The sequence below is a fragment of the Pollachius pollachius genome (assembly GCF_949987615.1).
Source record: "Pollachius pollachius genome assembly, chromosome: 1".
Taxonomy (NCBI): Eukaryota; Metazoa; Chordata; class Actinopteri; order Gadiformes; family Gadidae; genus Pollachius; species Pollachius pollachius.
The window spans coordinates 7,615,361-7,633,831 of record NC_136934.1 but is presented as its reverse complement, the minus strand read 5'-3'; the positions used below and the strand labels follow the sequence as shown (position 1 = coordinate 7,633,831).

Below are 18,471 nucleotides of genomic sequence, written 5' to 3'. Positions count from 1 at the left end.
CCCCCGGTTCCCCCCCCCGGCCTAGTCACTTTTGATACACACACACAAATTCCTCTTCACTCTTACCCGTGCATGCCACAGTCCTGTCGTAGTCATGTCGGGTCCCTGTGTGTTAAAGTTAAAGTTAAGATATTACAGCCTATCCATCTACTTGACAGACAGAGAGATTGAGAGAGAGAAGGAGAATAAGGATAAGCAAAGAGACAGGAGGGATGTTCTATATCTAGGAGGGTATAGAACGCTGATCGCCCCAGGCGGAGGTGAGGTGAAACCTGGTGATGTATTTTGGGCTTAACAAAGACCTGGTTTGTGTGTTTTCCAGCTCAGAATCCGCCGTTTCTGCCTGAAGGCTGAGAGGACTGTGACACCGCAGTCATTAGACACACACAGTATACTAGCATGCATGCTCGTACTCACACACACACTGTTATACTAGGTGAGGTCATGGGACACATACGCACAAATACCACATGCATTCACTCAATGCATCTCTCTCTCTCTCTCTCTCTCTCTCTCTCTCTCTCTCTCTCTCTCTCTCTCTCTCTCTCTCTCTCTCTCTCTCTCTCTCTGTCTCTCTGTCTCTGGGTTTGCTGCACATCCCATTCCATTGTTTTGAAAGTCTTTTACCACTGGCCTAATTATTATCTTGGAGTTTCCACCAGACTAAATTGCCTTTTGCTGTCAGACCGAAACGAACCGTGGAAACTTGAAATCAGTGGTCTTGTGGGGGCTACTGCTGCCAAGTTGGCTTCAATAAACACGGTAGAATATGACTCCTCACAAAAAAGCCTTTACTCGTTATTCAGCGCAATAGCACGACCTTTCTGAGTGGATGTTAAGTGGCTCTGGATTGATTTTTTTTTTTACCTTTTCTCACCTGCAGATCCGTTCTCTCAGACAGATGACCAGACTATGTGGCCTTGATCTCGGTTCCTCCCCCCAAGCTTGCCATTAAGCACGGTAAGTTTACCCATTCAGTTTACCAACGATTTGAATAACCCACTTCTCTTATATGCTGAAACTGTGTCCTACATAACAAAACACTAAATACTTTGGTTTAAGGAATGACGTGTTTGGTAACTGTTCCCTGTTTTGAGTATTGTGGCGATCATTACAAAAGCAAGTTAATGATAGACTATGAGACCGAAGTCTTTGTAGAACGTTCTCACAATGCAGTTATGAGGAACATATTTGCCTGGTGGTGTTGATGAGGCGGAAGGCCAACTGAAAGTGTCGCGTCACTGTTGTGAAAACACAGGTTCACTAACGCTTTCCATCCCTTCCTCTTCACCTTGTCACGGTCGGCTTGGATCTCATTTCATCACCTCTTTGCGCCACCAGATGTCGACCACCGTGGAAAATGGGATGGGAGGGTTTTCCAACACGAGCAGAGAGAAAACCTACAAGAAGGTGAGTGATAAAACGGGAACAAAAAATCGGGAGTAACACTGTTCTTAGCATGATTTTATTTGTGTCTTGTTAGACTCCCAGAACTAGCATGAAATTTGTCTCTGCATGTAACCTGAGAGAAAAGTCCTCAAATGTTGACTTAAAGATTGTGACTCATGCGTCATAGGAGGCCTGAGGAAATGCCCTGAGATTGCGGCTCCAGGGCTATCCGGAACCAGTCGGCCAGATGTGTTTTTCTGCCGAAATCCTGTTTTCATTTAAATTAAAGCAGCGTTTCCCAGAAACAGCATCATTTCCCAACTGTAAGGAGTAGCATCTACTGCTGGATCCAGCAAAACCCCCTTAAGATTAGAGAGTTCACGCTGTTCGTACACTCATGTTGCAATCACTTGCCCCTGTCCGGGTCCTTAGCCTAGCTCTATTTATGTAACGGTCGTAGCCCTAGTGGATAAAAAGTCCATAAACACGGTGTGAATAGTGTTTTCCTTTCTGCTTGCACTCTCTTTCCTCCAGACCACGTCGTCAGCGCTGAAAGGGGCCATTCAGCTGGGCATTGGCTACACCGTGGGCAACCTGACCTCCAAGCCCGACAGAGATGTCCTCATGCAAGACTTCTATGTGGTGGAGAGCGTCTTTCTTCCAAGGTCTGCACTTTTTGGGGAACGGCCCACGCTTCTTTTCTTCGGAATATACATCGAAAGTACATCGACATTGTTCTTGATTTTACTATGTTTTAGATATATTGCATGCATGTGTGTATCTCTTATTACATCCAATCGTGAACCCATGCACTGGTTTCATACGTTTTTTTGAAGTACTGATCATTATCGGCATATTAAAAAGAAAGCGTTACATAAACTCAAAGATGTTGGACGTCCAGAGGCAGTGAATCACAGAGCTGCCTTTCAGAGACGGATTAGGTGTAGGAGGCAGCGAGCTGTCTTTAAGCTGCCACGGGTCACCGTCTGCTGTAGAAATACATATAAAAGGGGCAAAACTTAGCCTGCACAGTCGTACTATTCCCACTCCACAACGTATGCCAATTTTATTTTGGTTGTGACGCACGTGGCTGTGAAGAGGGTTGCCATTTAACCATATGTCTTCCCTCCCCGTCATAATGTCTGCAACAACCTTGTATTTCAGTCACTGCACTGAATCCACTCACAACCGGGCAGATGTAATTACATTCCTAGGTATTTGTTCCCCAGGTTTTTCTAATAAAAAATACTTTTAAGTATAACTTAGATATGCTATGATTTAAGTCCTCTCATGCCTCTGACAACACTAACCAATGGCGTGTTCAATTTAACACCCGTCAATACTTTAACGACCATCAAAACATAAATCAACATTTTATTGTGACGTCTAGTAAAGAGTGTCAGGACGGAGAAAACAAGGCTCAAAATGGGTAACAACACATTACTAAGAATAGATAACACAGATCACAAAAATACAGACGACAAGGGGACAGAAACCGGGGGATGGAACTCATCAGGGCACAGGTGGACATAATCATTAATCAGCACTGATGACAGGAATCTACCAAACGAGGAAGGGGGGGGGGGAACAGGAGCAGAAGTGCTTGGTGTTGAGATGAAGTAATTCACCTATGAGTATGCAAAGTTAATTTGAATTAGGTCCTCTGTTTCAAGGATTTACTATTCCAGAGAGTTACCCTGCAATAACCCAAAAGACAGGCTGATGTATTTCTGTCACTGACAAAAATAATCAATGCTGTATATAAATACATAATCCTATGTTACAAAACACACACCCATACATTTGTTCAGACGACATGACTCTCTGTCTGTGACCACGTAATTGTATGCTGATTGCACAGGTCGGATGAAACATAATGTTTGTCTGTCTGTGATAATCAAACACGTCGTCCTCTGCCAAGCTAAACTGTCTGATTCCAGTAGTGTAATCACAGGCATAGTGTTACACATCCCAGACAGACTATTGCCGGTATCCCATTACAGAACACAATACTAGCACAATACGACAATACCTCTTTAGTTCGGGACACAACATCCCGCACCTCAGAGTGTAAGCTACCTTCGCTGTGGCCTAGAAACAAATAAAGGCCTAATAATCCATTTCCCGTAGGTTTACAGGCCCAAAAAAAGGATTTGGTTGAAATGTGATGTTACATCACCAGCGCCCTCAAAGCATGACTCACGCAACCTAAAATTACCACAGTGTGGTGCACCTTACAGGAACATACAGTCAGTCTGCTGCTGGGGGAGAAAGCACAGGGCGACTGTGCTCGAGAGCAGGGCCTGTCTGGGAATGTCAAGCCTCTGCGGATATCGGATTGTTACATTCGAGTTTTGTTCATTTTTTTTCCTTTTCTTTCTGTTGCCGGTCGCTCCGCTCCGCCCCGGGAGATCTGAGCTCATGTGTTCCTGTTGGTATTGTTCAGAGGCAGTAATTAGAGCGTTCTGCCGTCTCCAGGGGCCACACTGTATACAGGGCCGGGTTGTCACCAGCAGCAGCGCGCCTTTATCCCCCGTCCTGGATAGAGATAACTTTAGGCGCTTTCACACACACACACACACACACACACACACACACACACACACACACACACACACACACACACACACACACACACACACACACACACACACACACACACTGAGACGCTCAACAGCAGTGAATAGAGTATGACGATTGGACGATTAGGACCCTTTGAGCCTGGCTGAGAGAGAATGGCGGCCACCTCTTGTGTTTCAACCGCCACGAATACAAAGTCAATGCCAGCTCCTGTGTTGTCATCATGGCCCTTCATTTGTCCTTGGGGCTAGGAATGGGAATGTCTCATCTAACGTCTCCACCCGTGTTCCTTGTGTCCCGCTTCCCCTGGTGTCTGAAACCCTAGCGAGGGCAGCAACCTCACACCGGCCCACCACTACCCCGACTTCCGCTTCAAAACCTACGCGCCTCTGGCCTTCCGCTACTTCAGGGACCTGTTTGGCATCAAGCCGGATGACTACCTGGTAAGGCTCGTCTTTACATGCACTGCGTTGGCTCTGACGCAGCAAGAGTTAGGATAGATTAAGGGACAGGATGGGAGGATGGAGGTAAAGTGGATAGTGGGCGAAGAAGGGCAATGTCAAAATAATAGTTCTGCTGACGTCTTTGCTCACAAGGTCATCTTTTTTGCGTGTGTGTGTTTGTGTTCTGTGTGGGTGTGTGTGTGTGTGGTGTATATTCATATACTGAGCAACAGCAACTATGTAGGATCCCTTGGCTTTTTGTCACAACAAGCTGATTGAGTTGAATCTTGTTTCGGCGTTATCATTTATTCATGCACCTCCAAAGGACTTCAGAAAAGCCCACCAGCTGACGTTTAGATTGGGCCGGGATGACAAATGAAGTTCCAGACGGCGAGAGAGGACGGAGCAGGCAGGGAGACGAAGACCGATGGGTCGGGAGGATGCATGCGAGATTTGAGATCTTGAGATGATTATACCTTCATTTAGGGAGACACCACGGCATACTAATTCTTAATATAGAGAGAACTCACTGACACAGGCATACACACTCACACACACGCACACGCACACGCACACGCACACGCACACACACAAACACACATAAAAAAACATATAATTGTACCGGACCACCCAAAACAACATATTCCTTTTTTATTTTTTGTACCAGTCAAGAAGAAAAGAAAACGTAAATAAACATTTCGTTTTAAACGGCTCACAGGACACACTGTTTATTTGGAATCGCTTCCACGTTGTTTTGCCAACTTCGCGCAAGCCTGTGCCTGCGGACAGCTGGTTTAAATCCCCCTTTGTTTGCTTGTGGTGAGTGTGAAGTCCTCAGTCCTCTCATCCATATTGGGGACTCCTTTCCGCAGTACTCTCTGGTGAACGAGCCTCTGATCGAGCTCTCCAACCCGGGGGCCAGCGGCTCGCTCTTCTACCTGACCAGCGACGACGAGTTCATCATCAAAACGGTCCAACACAAGGAGGCCAAGTTCCTGCAGAGACTGCTGCCCGGGTACTACATGGTGAGTCTGGGGGGGGGAGAGATGGCTGGGCCGAATGAGGTGCCAGCTGGCATGTTGACAAGCTACACAGGTTTTTTTCTTTCTTTACCGAGGCTTTTATCACACTCGTACAGGGTGACAAGTGCCCTAGTTGCAGGTTTGGAACTAAAACCTGAGACTTCCCCTTTACAGGACTCTCACTCTCTAGAGAGAGTCATTTTAATGAGAGGAACTTTTTTGATTCAATAGTTCTCTCACTACTTCAGGGTTCAGTAGTTCATGAGCAAATCCAGACGGTCAACTCAAACCTCCCCGGGGTCGCTCAGAGTTGAACTCTCTAGACCTGTGATCGCGGAGCATGACGTTAGGCTTGTATCCCACTCTCACCGCGTCCATCCTGTTTTCCCACGCCTTCCTCCACTCCTCCCCCCTCACAGAACCTGAACCAGAACCCGCGCACGCTGCTGCCCAAGTTCTACGGCCTGTACTGCATCCAGTCGGGCGGCATCAACATCCGCCTGGTGGTGATGAACAACGTGCTGCCTCGCTCGGTGCACATGAACTACATGTACGACCTCAAGGGCTCGACCTACAAGAGGCGGGCCTCCAGGAAGGAGCGGGAGAAGGCCAACCCCACCTACAAGGACCTGGACTTCCAGGACATGCTGGACGGCCTGTACTTTGACACAGAGACCTACAACAATCTCATGAAGACCCTCCAGAGGGATTGCCGGGTAAGGCACTCAAATGATCGAGAGCCCCCTCTCGATCATTAACTCCGGTGCTCTCGTCTCCCACTCCTCTCCCTCCGGCCGGTCAAGAGGGAGGAGTGGAGTGGACTTCACCGGGCGTCCTTCGAAGGTCTTGGTTAAACGCTCACCAAACGTCGAGAGGCTCACTTCCTGTCGCCCGGTACTTTTCCACTCCCACCCCCCCTGTATTTATTTCTCTCTATCTTCCACTCAGGCGGAGACTGAGTGAAAGCAGAGAAGCATCAAGGTCATGCATTGATTAGTCTGTCATGAGACGGTCTCGTCATCTCTCGACCAGGAAGGAGGAATTTAGTTGAGGTTATTTCTTTATTCTTGAGACCACATTGGAACACAGTGGTCCCAATTGGTTCTCAGGCCCGGCCCTGGACATTCCCAGGCCTCGGTACCCTCTGATGACGGGATGGCCCGGGCATCACTCACTGGGGTCACCGCCTGTGCCAGGACATCTGGGAGGCAAGGGGTTGTGTTTGGCATGGGGGGGGGGGGAATACACCATGGTTAAAAAAAGATGCAACTCCACCCATGGGAAAGGACCAACCTCAGGACTCCCGGTCACATAACAGGGTTTAGCCATCACGTGGAAGCCAATTCTCTCTCCCTGTGCCTGAGTGCCATTACATACTTGGGTTAGAACAGCCAGCATGCTCCGTGAGTTTGAGGAAGAGTTTTAACCACCAAGGGTTAACCTTTCTGTTCTTGTTGTCCTTTTTTCTGTCTCTGTGGTGGACACCGTCACGAGTCTCCAGACAGAGCCTGTCTCTGCCCGGTGTGTTCCTTTAACAACTCTCTGTGCTGCTGCTGCTGCCGTGTTCCAGTATTTGACAGCCATGACAGCTCATAAAACACACCACTGTGTCATTACGCCATGAGCTGGTAGACAGCGAGACAGACAGAGGGACGGACAGAAACAGAGACAATTGGTCCGAACAGGTTCTAAAGTTAGACCTCAAAACCGCAATTGTTTTAGTTACTTCCACGAGACAAGCAGACATTTCTTGGTAACTCGAGTAGAAAGAGGAAGGATGGTTTCTCCGATTAGGAGATAGCAAGAAGAGACTTACCTTGGTGTATGCGAGCGGTGATGAAGGACATACAAACAGGCCGACGTGTAACCTGCGCGTGTATGCGTGTCTGTATGTGTGCGTATGTATGTTTGTGCGTATGCGCACGCGTCTGTCTGTCTGTCTGTCTGTCTGTGTTTGTGTGTGTGAGACTCGTGATGGTAACGTGTAACGTTGGCAGACCGGATTGGAGAGGTAGTCATCTGTTTGTGTATGATTCGGTTGCCATGCTTTCTTAGCTTAGGTTGCATTCCTCCCACATTCCTGTGTGCTGGATGATGTTTGTATACTAACCGGGGCGAGACAGAAGGGATGACAGGGATGATGCTGTTTGGGTGTTTTGTTTACCCACAAAGCCCATGTTCAAGAGAGTCGCTCTGGCCCAATGTCCCACAAAGTAGCCAGACACCAGACGTGAGATGGTTAGTGTAGATCAGGGATGTGCATGTGGTTCATATATACAGTACGTTCCGCGTGACAGAAATTAGACCATAAGACAGCTACACTCACACATACACACTCACAAATCAATCACTGTCGGCATTCAGTGTGTGTGTGTGTGTGTGTGTGTGTACATATGTGCGTGCGTGCGTGTGTATCGCGTGTGTGTGCGCGCATGCGTGTTTGCGTGTGCCCATGTGTGTGTGTGTGTCTCTGTGTGTTTTTGTGTGTGTGTGAGTGTGTGAGCGTATGTATGCGCGTGCGTGCGTGTGTGTGTCTGTTTTTGTGTGTGTGTATGTGTGTGTGTGTGTGTGTGTGTGTGTGCGTTGGTGATTGTGCGTCTGTATGCATGTCTGTATGTGTGCATGTGTATGTGTGTATGTGTGGCTCCAAATGTCAGAGAGCAAAGTCAAGGCTGAGAGAGACCAGGAAGGAAAACTATGTTCCTTCAGAGCCATGCCAACCTATCAGATATTAGCAAGCAAGCAGACTCCATCACTGGTGGTAGGAAAGTCGTGACCTCACTGTTTACGACCAGAGCTGCTCTCTGAACAGTCAGCAGTCCCGTGTTTGTCATAAGTTCCAGTGGTGTTTTCATTGGGTGGCTGAATATGATCAAAAAATCCTAAAATGATAATCTATTTGTCGGCGATTTTAGTTGTCGTAGACCCATGTGTGTGGACCCATCCCTAGATCACTATATTAATAGTGCTCTGATACATCAGCAAATCTCTTTTCTTTATTTTGTTCCTCTCTTGCCCTTGACTCGGGTTATATGATTCTTATTTTGTGACATCCTTGTGTTAGTATCTTGTAAGCAAAACTCCTCACAGTTGTTTTCCAGGCTATCCTTCTCTGCAGCGGACACTCTGCCTAATCCATGGGGGGGGAGGAACTGTGTTGCAGAACACAGCGCTTTAACACTGCCTACATGTTTCATGACGCACAAGCTTCACTCTTGCTCTACTGGGCTTCACTCACTTCTAGCATTTCACCATCTTACCTTCTCCCGCATTTGCACTTTTCTCAATGCTTCCCAATAGTTGCATTTCCTCAAGTGAGCCCGTAAAGGCAAGCATCAGCTTCCTTTAAAGTTCAAAAGTTTGAAGTGAAAGAGCCTGTGCTCCCGCTCAATCGGAAGGTGACATCATCAGAAGTTTTTTCATATTTTGAAGATTCATTTTTTGCTTGGCCAAGCAACTTTTCTACCAAGCAATTTAAAGGCTCTAGCCTATTGGGCTGAAACCAGCCGTCACTGCATATAAATGATAACACTTAGAGTACCAGGTTGTGAAAGAGCTTGGGAACTTGAAGGTTGAGGGATTTGGGATAGGGAACGTGTGGAAAAAAACAGAAAAGTCTGACAAAATTGGCTGAACTCCGTGAGAACATACCTCAAGAGTCAATGTTTTCTCTTAACAGTTGGACGGACAGCGTGAAGGTTAACGTCCAGGGGTGGACGTTGAAGGAGGAGGCAGTTCCACCACTGGCACCTCTACATACCTGTAGGCCTGTTGGAGGGTGAAGGGGATGGGTTATATTGAGGTCAGATGGTTTGGGGCTAGCGTCTGTTAGCGACTCCAAACTCTCGCTCGTTTGTTATTGTCATAGCATCCTGTCTCTTTCTCCCAAGCGGGAACACAAAGTGCACCCTAAGCAGAAGTTCTCTCTCTCTCTCTCTCTCTCTCTCTCTCTCTCTCTCTCTCTCTCTCTCTCTCTCTCTCTCTCTCTCTCTCTCTCTCTCTCTCTCTCTCTTTCTGTCACACGCATTCTCAATATCTTTTCATCTCTCCCTCTGCTGTTCTTTCTCACTCTCTCTCTCCTATGTTCTCTGTCCTTGTTCATTTCTCTCACCCCCTGTCTCTGTTTCCATGAGCCAGCAGCCCTTGGAAGCCCTCTCTCCCGGAGAGGACAGAGAGAGAGAGAGAGAGAGAGAGAGAGAGAGAGAGGTTTGCTAGAACAACAAACAGGAGATGTAGGCTGAGTGGGGGCGGGGGGGGGTTGACAGGATGATAGTCAGGAGTTTCTGCGGGGGGGCGATACGGGGGGGGGGTATCGCCTCCCGCAGAAGAGCTTGTGAAGAGGGATGGGTATTCTGATGCTATACTGGACTCAAGTTCAAGTTCTATTAGTCAGCTACAAAGTCATTCATGGGCCTGCCCCTTCGGCTCAGACAATAAGGGATGAAATACACAATAATTATAAACATCACACAACGTTAGACAATGTTCTTTGGCGCGTTCATCAATGTATGTTCTATAAAAAAAGACAGGACAGAGTAATGTACACTTGACCAACAATAAAATCAATCACAATCAATAGGCGTTGAGGGTCAGATGTTCCAGAATACCTAACGACTCCAGGAGCATTAGGACCATTACAGTAATGTGTGTCACTTGAAGGGAATTTAACAAATCACTTTAGCGTTTAACTCGTCAGGTGCTCGCTTTAACGTCACATTGCCGCTGTTGACGCCGAAAGAAGGGTCTATTAATACGCTCAGGTGAGTGACAGAGGGAGATAATGGTTCTTCCAGAGCTGCATAGCTCCTCTGATTGGATGAATGACTGTTGGGCTAAGGCTGTGTTCTGGCTGTTAAGGAGGGTCGAGCTATGATTGTAATGGAAGGAAGGATAGTTCCGTTCTACCTGTTTAAGAAGTAGCACAGCACTTACGCTGAAGCGCAGCCTAAAGACAAGCATTTAAACAATTCATGGCTTTATTGGATTTCATTTAAGGGAAAGAACAGCCATAATGAAATAAAATATTGAATTAAAGAGGCATGCAGAAGCCTTTTCCTAGTAAGTTGGACATGGGGCAGGCATGGACAACAACAACAACAACAACAACAACAACAACAACAACAACAACAACAACAACATATGTAGCCCTTTAAGGTTACAGTTGAACCCGATGCAGTCTTGGGATGACACTGACACGTTTAGTAGCAACCACCCTCACTTCACTGGGCCCACAACGGAAACAGTGTATTCAAAATTAAATCTCTTAAACGATACTCAAACATGAACCCTTAGAACAACAAGCCCCCAGGCGACATAAAAATAGGTTATATCTGATAGACTTTGCTCTCATTAGCCTTTGCTATCAAAGTGGCATGCCTGTAGGCATGTGACTCTGTTTGGAGTCAGACTCTGGTACTGGTGGGCTTAGATTACAAACACTTCAGTAGCATCACTTCTGTGTGTGTGTGTCTGTGGGGGTTTGTGTGTGTTTGTGTACGTGCGAGCGTTCCCATTGCACTCTTGCGTCAAACAATATTGTGAACGTTTATTAAGAGACAAAAAGATTTGCACCTGTGATCCGGGCCTCCGCAGTGACAGACTGCGTCAGTGCGTCAGGCTTCGGTATTCAGGCACTCCGTCATAAAGACAGCCATTCTCCAGTCTTACTTTAAGTCACGTCCTGGGACCTCATAGTACACTGGCATGGAGGGGATGGGTGGGGCTGACGCGTGCAGCTGGATCCTTTGTGTTGTGATGGCTGGGTCGGGGAGGCTGGTCGCTGCTCTGTCTGGATAGTGGCCCATAGTGAGGGTCCTCTGTGGGCTGTCTCTCCGCGCGTCTGGCGGCGGTCCGAAGAGGCTGCTGATTGAATGGAGCGGGGGAGTTGGGAAGAAGGGATGCAAATCAGCGATATGGAAAAATCTGATATCCGGAACAAAGACCTGAGTGTTGCTCTGAGTCGCTCATTATGTTTACCGTGTGTATGGTCTCCTGTGTGTGTATGTGTGTGTGTTTTCTGTGTGCGCGTGCATACGTGTGTGTATTCTGTGTGTGCATATCATATCCGTGTGTGCGAATGCAAGCACGGGAGGGAAGGGAGATATAGCCACGGTAAACACTGCTGGCCTGTGCGTGTGTCAGTGTGTTTGAGTTGGTCACCGGGAACATTAAACACATCAAAATACGCTGTAAATAAGTCTTTATTTGTAGGCCTCTGCGGAACAGGAATAATTTGAACAAAATATATGTTATTAAATATTTGTATTGCCATTACAATCACATCAAGTAGTTCATTGAGTTTGGTTAAGCTCGCTCTCTCTCTCTCTCTCTCTCTCTCTCTCTCTCTCTCTCTACCTCACGCACACACACACACACAGAACCATGGCAGCAGGCAAAATATCATACAATAGCACTATTGTTGGCAAAGGATTTAATGGGTTAAGGTCGAATTTAAATTAGTTTACATAAAACAAAGAACCACGGCATTGTATAGCGGCAGAGGAGGGGAACTCTGTTTTGTTTGACCGCACGCACACGTACACACACGTACATGCACACGCACACACGCACGCACGCACGCACGCACACTCAATGCCATTGCAGAAACCCACCACCACTAGTAGTAGCATGGACCCATTCCTTGCATGCTGCCCCCCCACCTCCTCCTTTCTCCCTCTAGTGTAGTCATGTGACCGTGCGCTAAGTGAAGGAGACATGGCGTCAGAGAGGGACCCTGGGAAAATGGGTGAAAGAGTCCTCGGGTCAGTGCGTGACACTAGGCTAACTGAGACGACGGCCCACCTTGTTGATTTGCTCAGCCCTCCTTCAGACCAGGATGTATGTCTCTCTGAGTCTTTGCGGCGCCAAAGTTGTTTGGCTAAAGCAGCACGTGGTGTAATGTTGCCCTTCAGGTGAGCTAAAGGTGAAACACATGTGACACACCGACCAGCCACCAGAAAACCCTCTCCTCAGTGTGCTCTGCCTTGGCAAACAGCTCAGGATTCAAAACACACACCATGTGTTTCGTTTGCATATGGTTATATAACACCCAACACCTCTTATCCCCAATGTGCAACCGATCAAATGTAACGTACCCCAGTGCCAACATGGAAATACTCCTGGAGAGTATGTGGGCTGATCCCAGGAGTTCAGAGAAGCTTAAATCCCACCGAAGTCAAGGAGTAACGCAAAGCACTGCACGACCCCTGATGCATCCTAATAACCCCCATGTCTCTCCTCCTGCTACCTTCTCTCTTCTCCTCCAACCTCCTCCACCTCCCTCTTCTTCATTCCTCCTCCATCTTCTCTTCCCTCCCTCCCCTCCAACCCTCCACTATCTACTCCCCTCTCCCTACTCCCCATCCCCTTATCCCCTACTTCTCTCCTACTCCCCCCATCTCCTCCACTTCCCCTCTCCTCCCCCCTCCTCCTCTCCTCTCCCCTCCCTCCTCCTCTCCTCCTCCCCCATCCCCTCCTCCTCTCTCCTCCTCTCCCTCCCTATCCTTCCCTTCTTCTCCCTCCCTTCTCCTCCCCCCTCCCCCCCCTCCCCCCTCCTCGCCCCCCTCCCCCCTCCTCCCCCTCCCTCCCTCCCCCCCTCCCCCCTCCTCCCCCTCCCCCCTCCCTCCCCCCCTCCCCCCTCCCAGGTGCTGGAGAGCTTTAAGATCATGGACTACAGCCTGCTGCTGGGGGTGCACGTGCTGGACCAGCAGCACAGGGAGGGCGGGGAGGCGGGGCCTGCCCTGGGGGGCGGGGACGGCAGGCGGCCCGTGGTGCAGAGGGTGCTCTACTCCACCGCCCTGGAGTCCATCCAGGGGGACGGCAAGGCGGCCGAGGCCCTCACCACGGACCACACGTGAGTGGGGCTCCCACACGGACGCACACATGGACGCACACACACATCAAAAAGACAACAAACGGTCACTGAACGACAGACACACGCACAGACTCGCACTCAGAAAGAAGGAGAGACACACAGACACAGACTCAGTACACACACACACGTTAGTGTACACACACGCAGGCACACACAGACTCAAACACACACACACACACACACATTCACACGCTCACACGCATGCATGCAAACACCCATATACACACGTACACACACAATGGGGCACGTGCGTGCCTTTCGCCTACGCGGGCGACTGAAGCAGCCTTAACAGTAATCCTCCCATCTATAACCATAGCTACACTTCATACAAACACAGTTTCTGTTTTCAATCACCCGTGCAGACCAGGGCAATTGTTCTAAAAGCTGTCAGAGTAAACAATCGCAGACGTGAGAAAGCACAATGCCACAATGTCAACGGTATCCAGGGTATGGAGCTGACAATGACTGGCATGTTTGTCTTGACTGACTGCAATCACGCAGCTGGTGTCAATGACTCCTTCTCCGTCACAGTCTATTTTGAACCTTTTTCCTAGGATGGGCGGAATCCCGGCGAAATCGCACAAAGACGAAAAGCTGCTTATATTCCTGGGCATAATCGATATTCTGCAGTCATACAGGTACGGCGGCTTACAGACCGTGACATCTGCAGGAACACTGTGGAAACCATTATGGAAGCCTCATTTTCAGTTAACGTGATGAAAACAAAATCCATTGTGTGTACCTGAACTGTGAGAAAAGAATTGTGTAACCCCGCGGAGAATAATCATACGAGTGACTGAGGAGTGACTGTGAGGTGGAGTGACTGAATCACTTTTTCAAGGGACATTCTAGTCTTTTTTCTTTTAAAGTGTAATTCCGGCGAAAATTTAACCCAGGGTCTTTGTTTTGGCAAAGGGTCCCTGTCGTGCCTGATTTCCCGACAGGGACCCTAAGCTACTGCCGAGGTTTTGGTGCTATTTTTATCAATATAAGTGATGAAAAATGCAGATTTTGAAGCGTTCTTGGTGCCCCTTACCAATAACATGGAAGCCAAACATTGCGCCGGGCAAACTCTAAACTAGATTTTCAATGAAAAAAGTATCTCGAGGGCTTATTTGATGGGTATACATGCCAAAACAAAGACCCTGGCTTAAATTTTTGCGGGAATTAACAACATTACACAACTCACAGTGGTCTATACAAGCCTTCTCTGGTCACAGATGTTTGTGGTCAATACTAAGAGTGAAACGAGAGAGGAATGGAATGAATGTGAAACAGAGAGCAGCTTTTCATTCATTAATAGTAACAATGACATTATCCGAAGGTCTCAACGATTGCATTTAAATCCTTGACGTTAAAGAGATTTAAAGTGATAACCTCAAGGTAGGCTTGATTGAACTGTATTAGCCCTTCATTTCTGATCCAAATCACAAACTCTGCGTCATGTCATTAGGCCTCGCGTTCACTGCTGTTAAAACAATTCCAGATGATTTCACGACAGGGTTCTTCTCCCTAGGTTCATCAAGAAGCTGGAGCACTCGTGGAAAGCGCTGGTTTACGACGGCGTAAGTTGGCATGAGCTCACTCACACATCTGCTGATGAACATGATGATGAACGGGGCTGTTCATTCACACAACAGACCCCTCCATGGTTTAAACTGTCCTCTCTCTCTCTCTCTGTCTCTCTCTCTCTGTCTCTCTCGTTCTCTCCCCCCCAGGACTCGGTCTCGGTGCACCGGCCTGGTTTCTACGCCAACCGCTTCATGAAGTTCATGAGCACGCGCGTGTTCCGGAAGACGCAGAGTAAGTCAGCATTACAACCCGGCCCGAGGTCAGTCGACTCAAAGGGGAGGAGCAAAAGGGATTCTCGTTTAGGTTGACCTGAGCAGCACAATAAACGACCTGGGTGTCTGGTCACGTGATGTCGTTCATGTGAACTATAAATTGGGACTATGTGTGTGGTTGAGCCCAGTAGCACTAGGGACTGCCTTTGCTCACACAACACAAAAACACACTAGCACCAACCTAATATCAGGAAAATGGATCATTTATGAGGTAAACAAAATAATCTGTGTGTTACGTAATAATCCATATCCCTAAAGATCTCTGGGGTAATGGTGCGTGTAATTGTTAATCTTAGTCAGCTGGGCGCGACTCGGCACTTGTATCGCTTCTCTTTACCGTGGAAAAAGTAACCCTGACGAAAAACAAACAAACAAAAGCAGAAGCCACTTAGAACGACTTAGCTGGAACTCCCGGAGACACAGAGCCAGACCCGCTGACTCACGCCTGGGGAGGGAGTGTTGGGGGGGGGGGGGGGGCGGGGTGTTGTGATGTTCTACAAACGAGCAGCGCTTTGCTCGCCGCTAGAGCGCATGCCGGCATCGAACTCGTGTAACGTGAGAGAGTGGTGAACCATGTACCTTGTTCCTCGTTCTCGGGGGGAAAGGGACATGGTTCACAACGAGCCGCCGGCATGTCACACGAGGGGAGGGTCAGATGATTGTGTGGTTGGATGGTTATCATCGTGTTCCACGTATTCCTCTTATTTGCCGTATTCTTCGTGTTCCTCGTATTCCTATTCCGCCTTGTCCCCGATGGCAGGGGCGTAGGAATGAGTTTAACATTGGGGGGGACACATATCGGAAACCTGACAGATCCGTTAATGGTTTGAAATACAGAAATATGTCATAAATTAACTACACTAAAAAATTCACAAATATATTTTATTCTACTAAAAAGATACATTTGTAAATGTAAAGGAAAACACATTTTGAATGGCAGTAATGAACTGATAAATATCAAATCAATTCTTTAATTGCACGCTCAATCATCCAATTTTTTAGAATAAGAAGCGGTGACAAGAGGCTGTGTTGCGCTTTCAAAATAAAATAAAATATTTTTCTCCCCCTGGTATAATTTTTAGGTGGGACAAATGCGCCTGTCTCCAATATTGGAGGGGACATGTCCCCTCCGTCCCCCCCGGTTCCTACGCCCTTGCCCGATGGGTTCGCTCGACATGACGTCTTTTATTTATTTTCCTCCCGACGACCAAAATAAGCACATTTTTCCACTTTAAACCTCTTAGTGGATCCTCGCTCTGGAAGCCATGTGAAAACAGCGTAGTATTGCATCGCCATGGTAACAGGCGGTAGAAGTGAACTTCAGTAACACGACACAGGGGCACAACGCAGACAAACTCCAGCCTAAAGGTAAAGTTATGGTTGGACGTTGACGCAACGCAAGGGGCTTCACGGTAGCCTGGCTATTGCCAGACCAAGCTCAATCGTTGGTCTGGGGAAGCTGCCGTAATTTTCTTCAGCACAAGAGGCGCGATCAATGGGCCTAGTTCAACTGACTCTGTACGTGATTGGCTGCTTCCCTGTCGTCATTGTGTTAAACCAGCCAATAGCGCGCCAGGGGGAAAAGCCAGCTTGGTGATTAGCTCCCGCAAAAACGTATCGGAAGCAGAAAGAAATGTATTGCTCTTCTCCAGACCGATCTGCAAGGCGAACTCAAGTCGCCGGCAGAATGGGCGGCGCTACCCAGTCTAGCTCTACGGACCCCTTACGTCCTTGCGGATCCCAAAAATTGTAACCTTGTGTCGAGGCGACGCAGATGCAAAGGCTGTGATTGGTCCACTCACTAAAACCCGACGCAGATCCAAAACATGTTCACAACTGCGTCGAAGCGATTGCATGATCATTGCGTTGCGTCGTCGTCCAACCGTAACTCTAACATTACGGAGGACGTTAACGTTGTTGGTAGGGCGGTATAACGTCTGCCTCCATCCTGATGTTTGTTCCTCCCCCCCACCCCCTCCGTGCAGCCATACGTTTCTCCCCGTCCAAGAGGACGCGCTCCTCCATCCCGGCGCTCAAGTCCTCCTCCCAGGAGATCCTGTCGTCGCAGGGCGAGGAGCAGCCGGAGGAGCGGGACCACCGGGGGGGAGAGAGGCTGGCGGGGGCCCGCAGCCTGGCCAGCCTGGACGGACAAGGTGGGCGCACTGGACGCACCACACACACACGCACGCGCGCACGTACGCGCGCACGCACGCACGCACGCAGGCAGGCAGGCAGGCAGGCAGGCAGGCAGGCACGCACGCACGCACACACACCGTCCCCACCCTGCCACCCATTACCCACCGGCGGGCTGTAACACACGTCACGCAGAGAACACACACTCTCGCTGTGTCTGAGGGGTGGGGTGGGGGGTGGGGTGAGGGGTGGGGTGGGGGGCGGGGGCGGGGGTACCTTGCCGTCGACCACCGCAGCAAGGCGGGGGGGTGCGATGGAGCGCCCCACAGCAGGCTGAGCTGGCGCCGGGGGCCCGAGCCAAGGTCCTTTGCAGTACAGCAGCTCCGGCCCGTCACGCGGCCCCTTTGTGACGTGTGACGTGGACCTTGGACAACCGGCGGCCTTCTTCTGTGAGTGGATCAGGAACAGGAAGCCTGGGGCTGCTGGTGGTAAACCTGTGAGTCATCGGCCTAGCAGGGCCCCGCTTCCACTGGGGGCCACACCAGGGAGGAAAGAAAGGCACAGGCAGAGCTCTGGATAATAGTCCCCTGTGTGTGTGTGTGTGTGTGTGTGTGGAGGGGGGGGGGGGGGGGGGCATGAATGGGGAATTATGCAAGAAAGCAAATGCTTATTAAGTGTAACCAGCGCTGCGCCTCCGTCGCGCTTTCTCGATAACACGCCGTGACCTTACTGGTGTTTATCGTGTGTGACTGTGTGTGTGTGTGTGTGTGCGCGTGTGCGCCTTCGTGCGTGTGTGCAAAAAGCAACAGTGGCAGGCCAAGGCAATATGCCTGCACAGAGGTCAGGCGTCACATGACGTTGTCGGTGTTGCTCAACACCGGAGGAGGAAGAGAGGAGGGAGCGGTGCCCTAAGCACAAGGAGGAGCCGTGCGTGGGGTCACTATCACCTCGCCCAGGCCAACCCCAGCCCACGCTGCCGTCAGCTATTACGTAACGGACAACAAAGCAATTTAGACCTGCTGGCTTCAATCAGTACAGCCCTGAATTAAGAGCGGAAAGCCACCACTTTAAAATGATTGCAGACCAAAAAATGTTTGGGGTAGGTATATTTTAGCTGTGTTTAATGAAGCGGAATCAAGGAGGTGTTGTCATGCCTCGTGCCAGGTATCAAGGACATTGCCCTGTGG

At 49.1% G+C, this 18,471-nt stretch overlaps 1 protein-coding gene across 2 annotated transcripts in view; it reads left to right on the top strand.

The window, feature by feature from the left end:
* The window catches only part of pip5k1bb (phosphatidylinositol-4-phosphate 5-kinase, type I, beta b), a 30,527-nt gene that overhangs the window by 8,179 nt on the left and 3,877 nt on the right, over positions 1-18,471 (top strand). For both annotated transcript variants that reach the window (XM_079744421.1, XM_079744420.1), the window contains exons 2-12: positions 884-960; positions 1,342-1,410; positions 1,924-2,054; positions 4,295-4,412; positions 5,285-5,437; positions 5,854-6,150; positions 13,078-13,286; positions 13,862-13,945; positions 14,824-14,872; positions 15,026-15,110; positions 17,137-17,304. In XM_079744421.1, the coding sequence (XP_079600547.1) occupies positions 1,342-1,410; positions 1,924-2,054; positions 4,295-4,412; positions 5,285-5,437; positions 5,854-6,150; positions 13,078-13,286; positions 13,862-13,945; positions 14,824-14,872; positions 15,026-15,110; positions 17,137-17,304 (1,363 nt within the window). In that variant the 5' untranslated portion in view covers positions 884-960. The remainder of the gene's footprint in view (positions 1-883; positions 961-1,341; positions 1,411-1,923; positions 2,055-4,294; positions 4,413-5,284; positions 5,438-5,853; positions 6,151-13,077; positions 13,287-13,861; positions 13,946-14,823; positions 14,873-15,025; positions 15,111-17,136; positions 17,305-18,471) is intronic.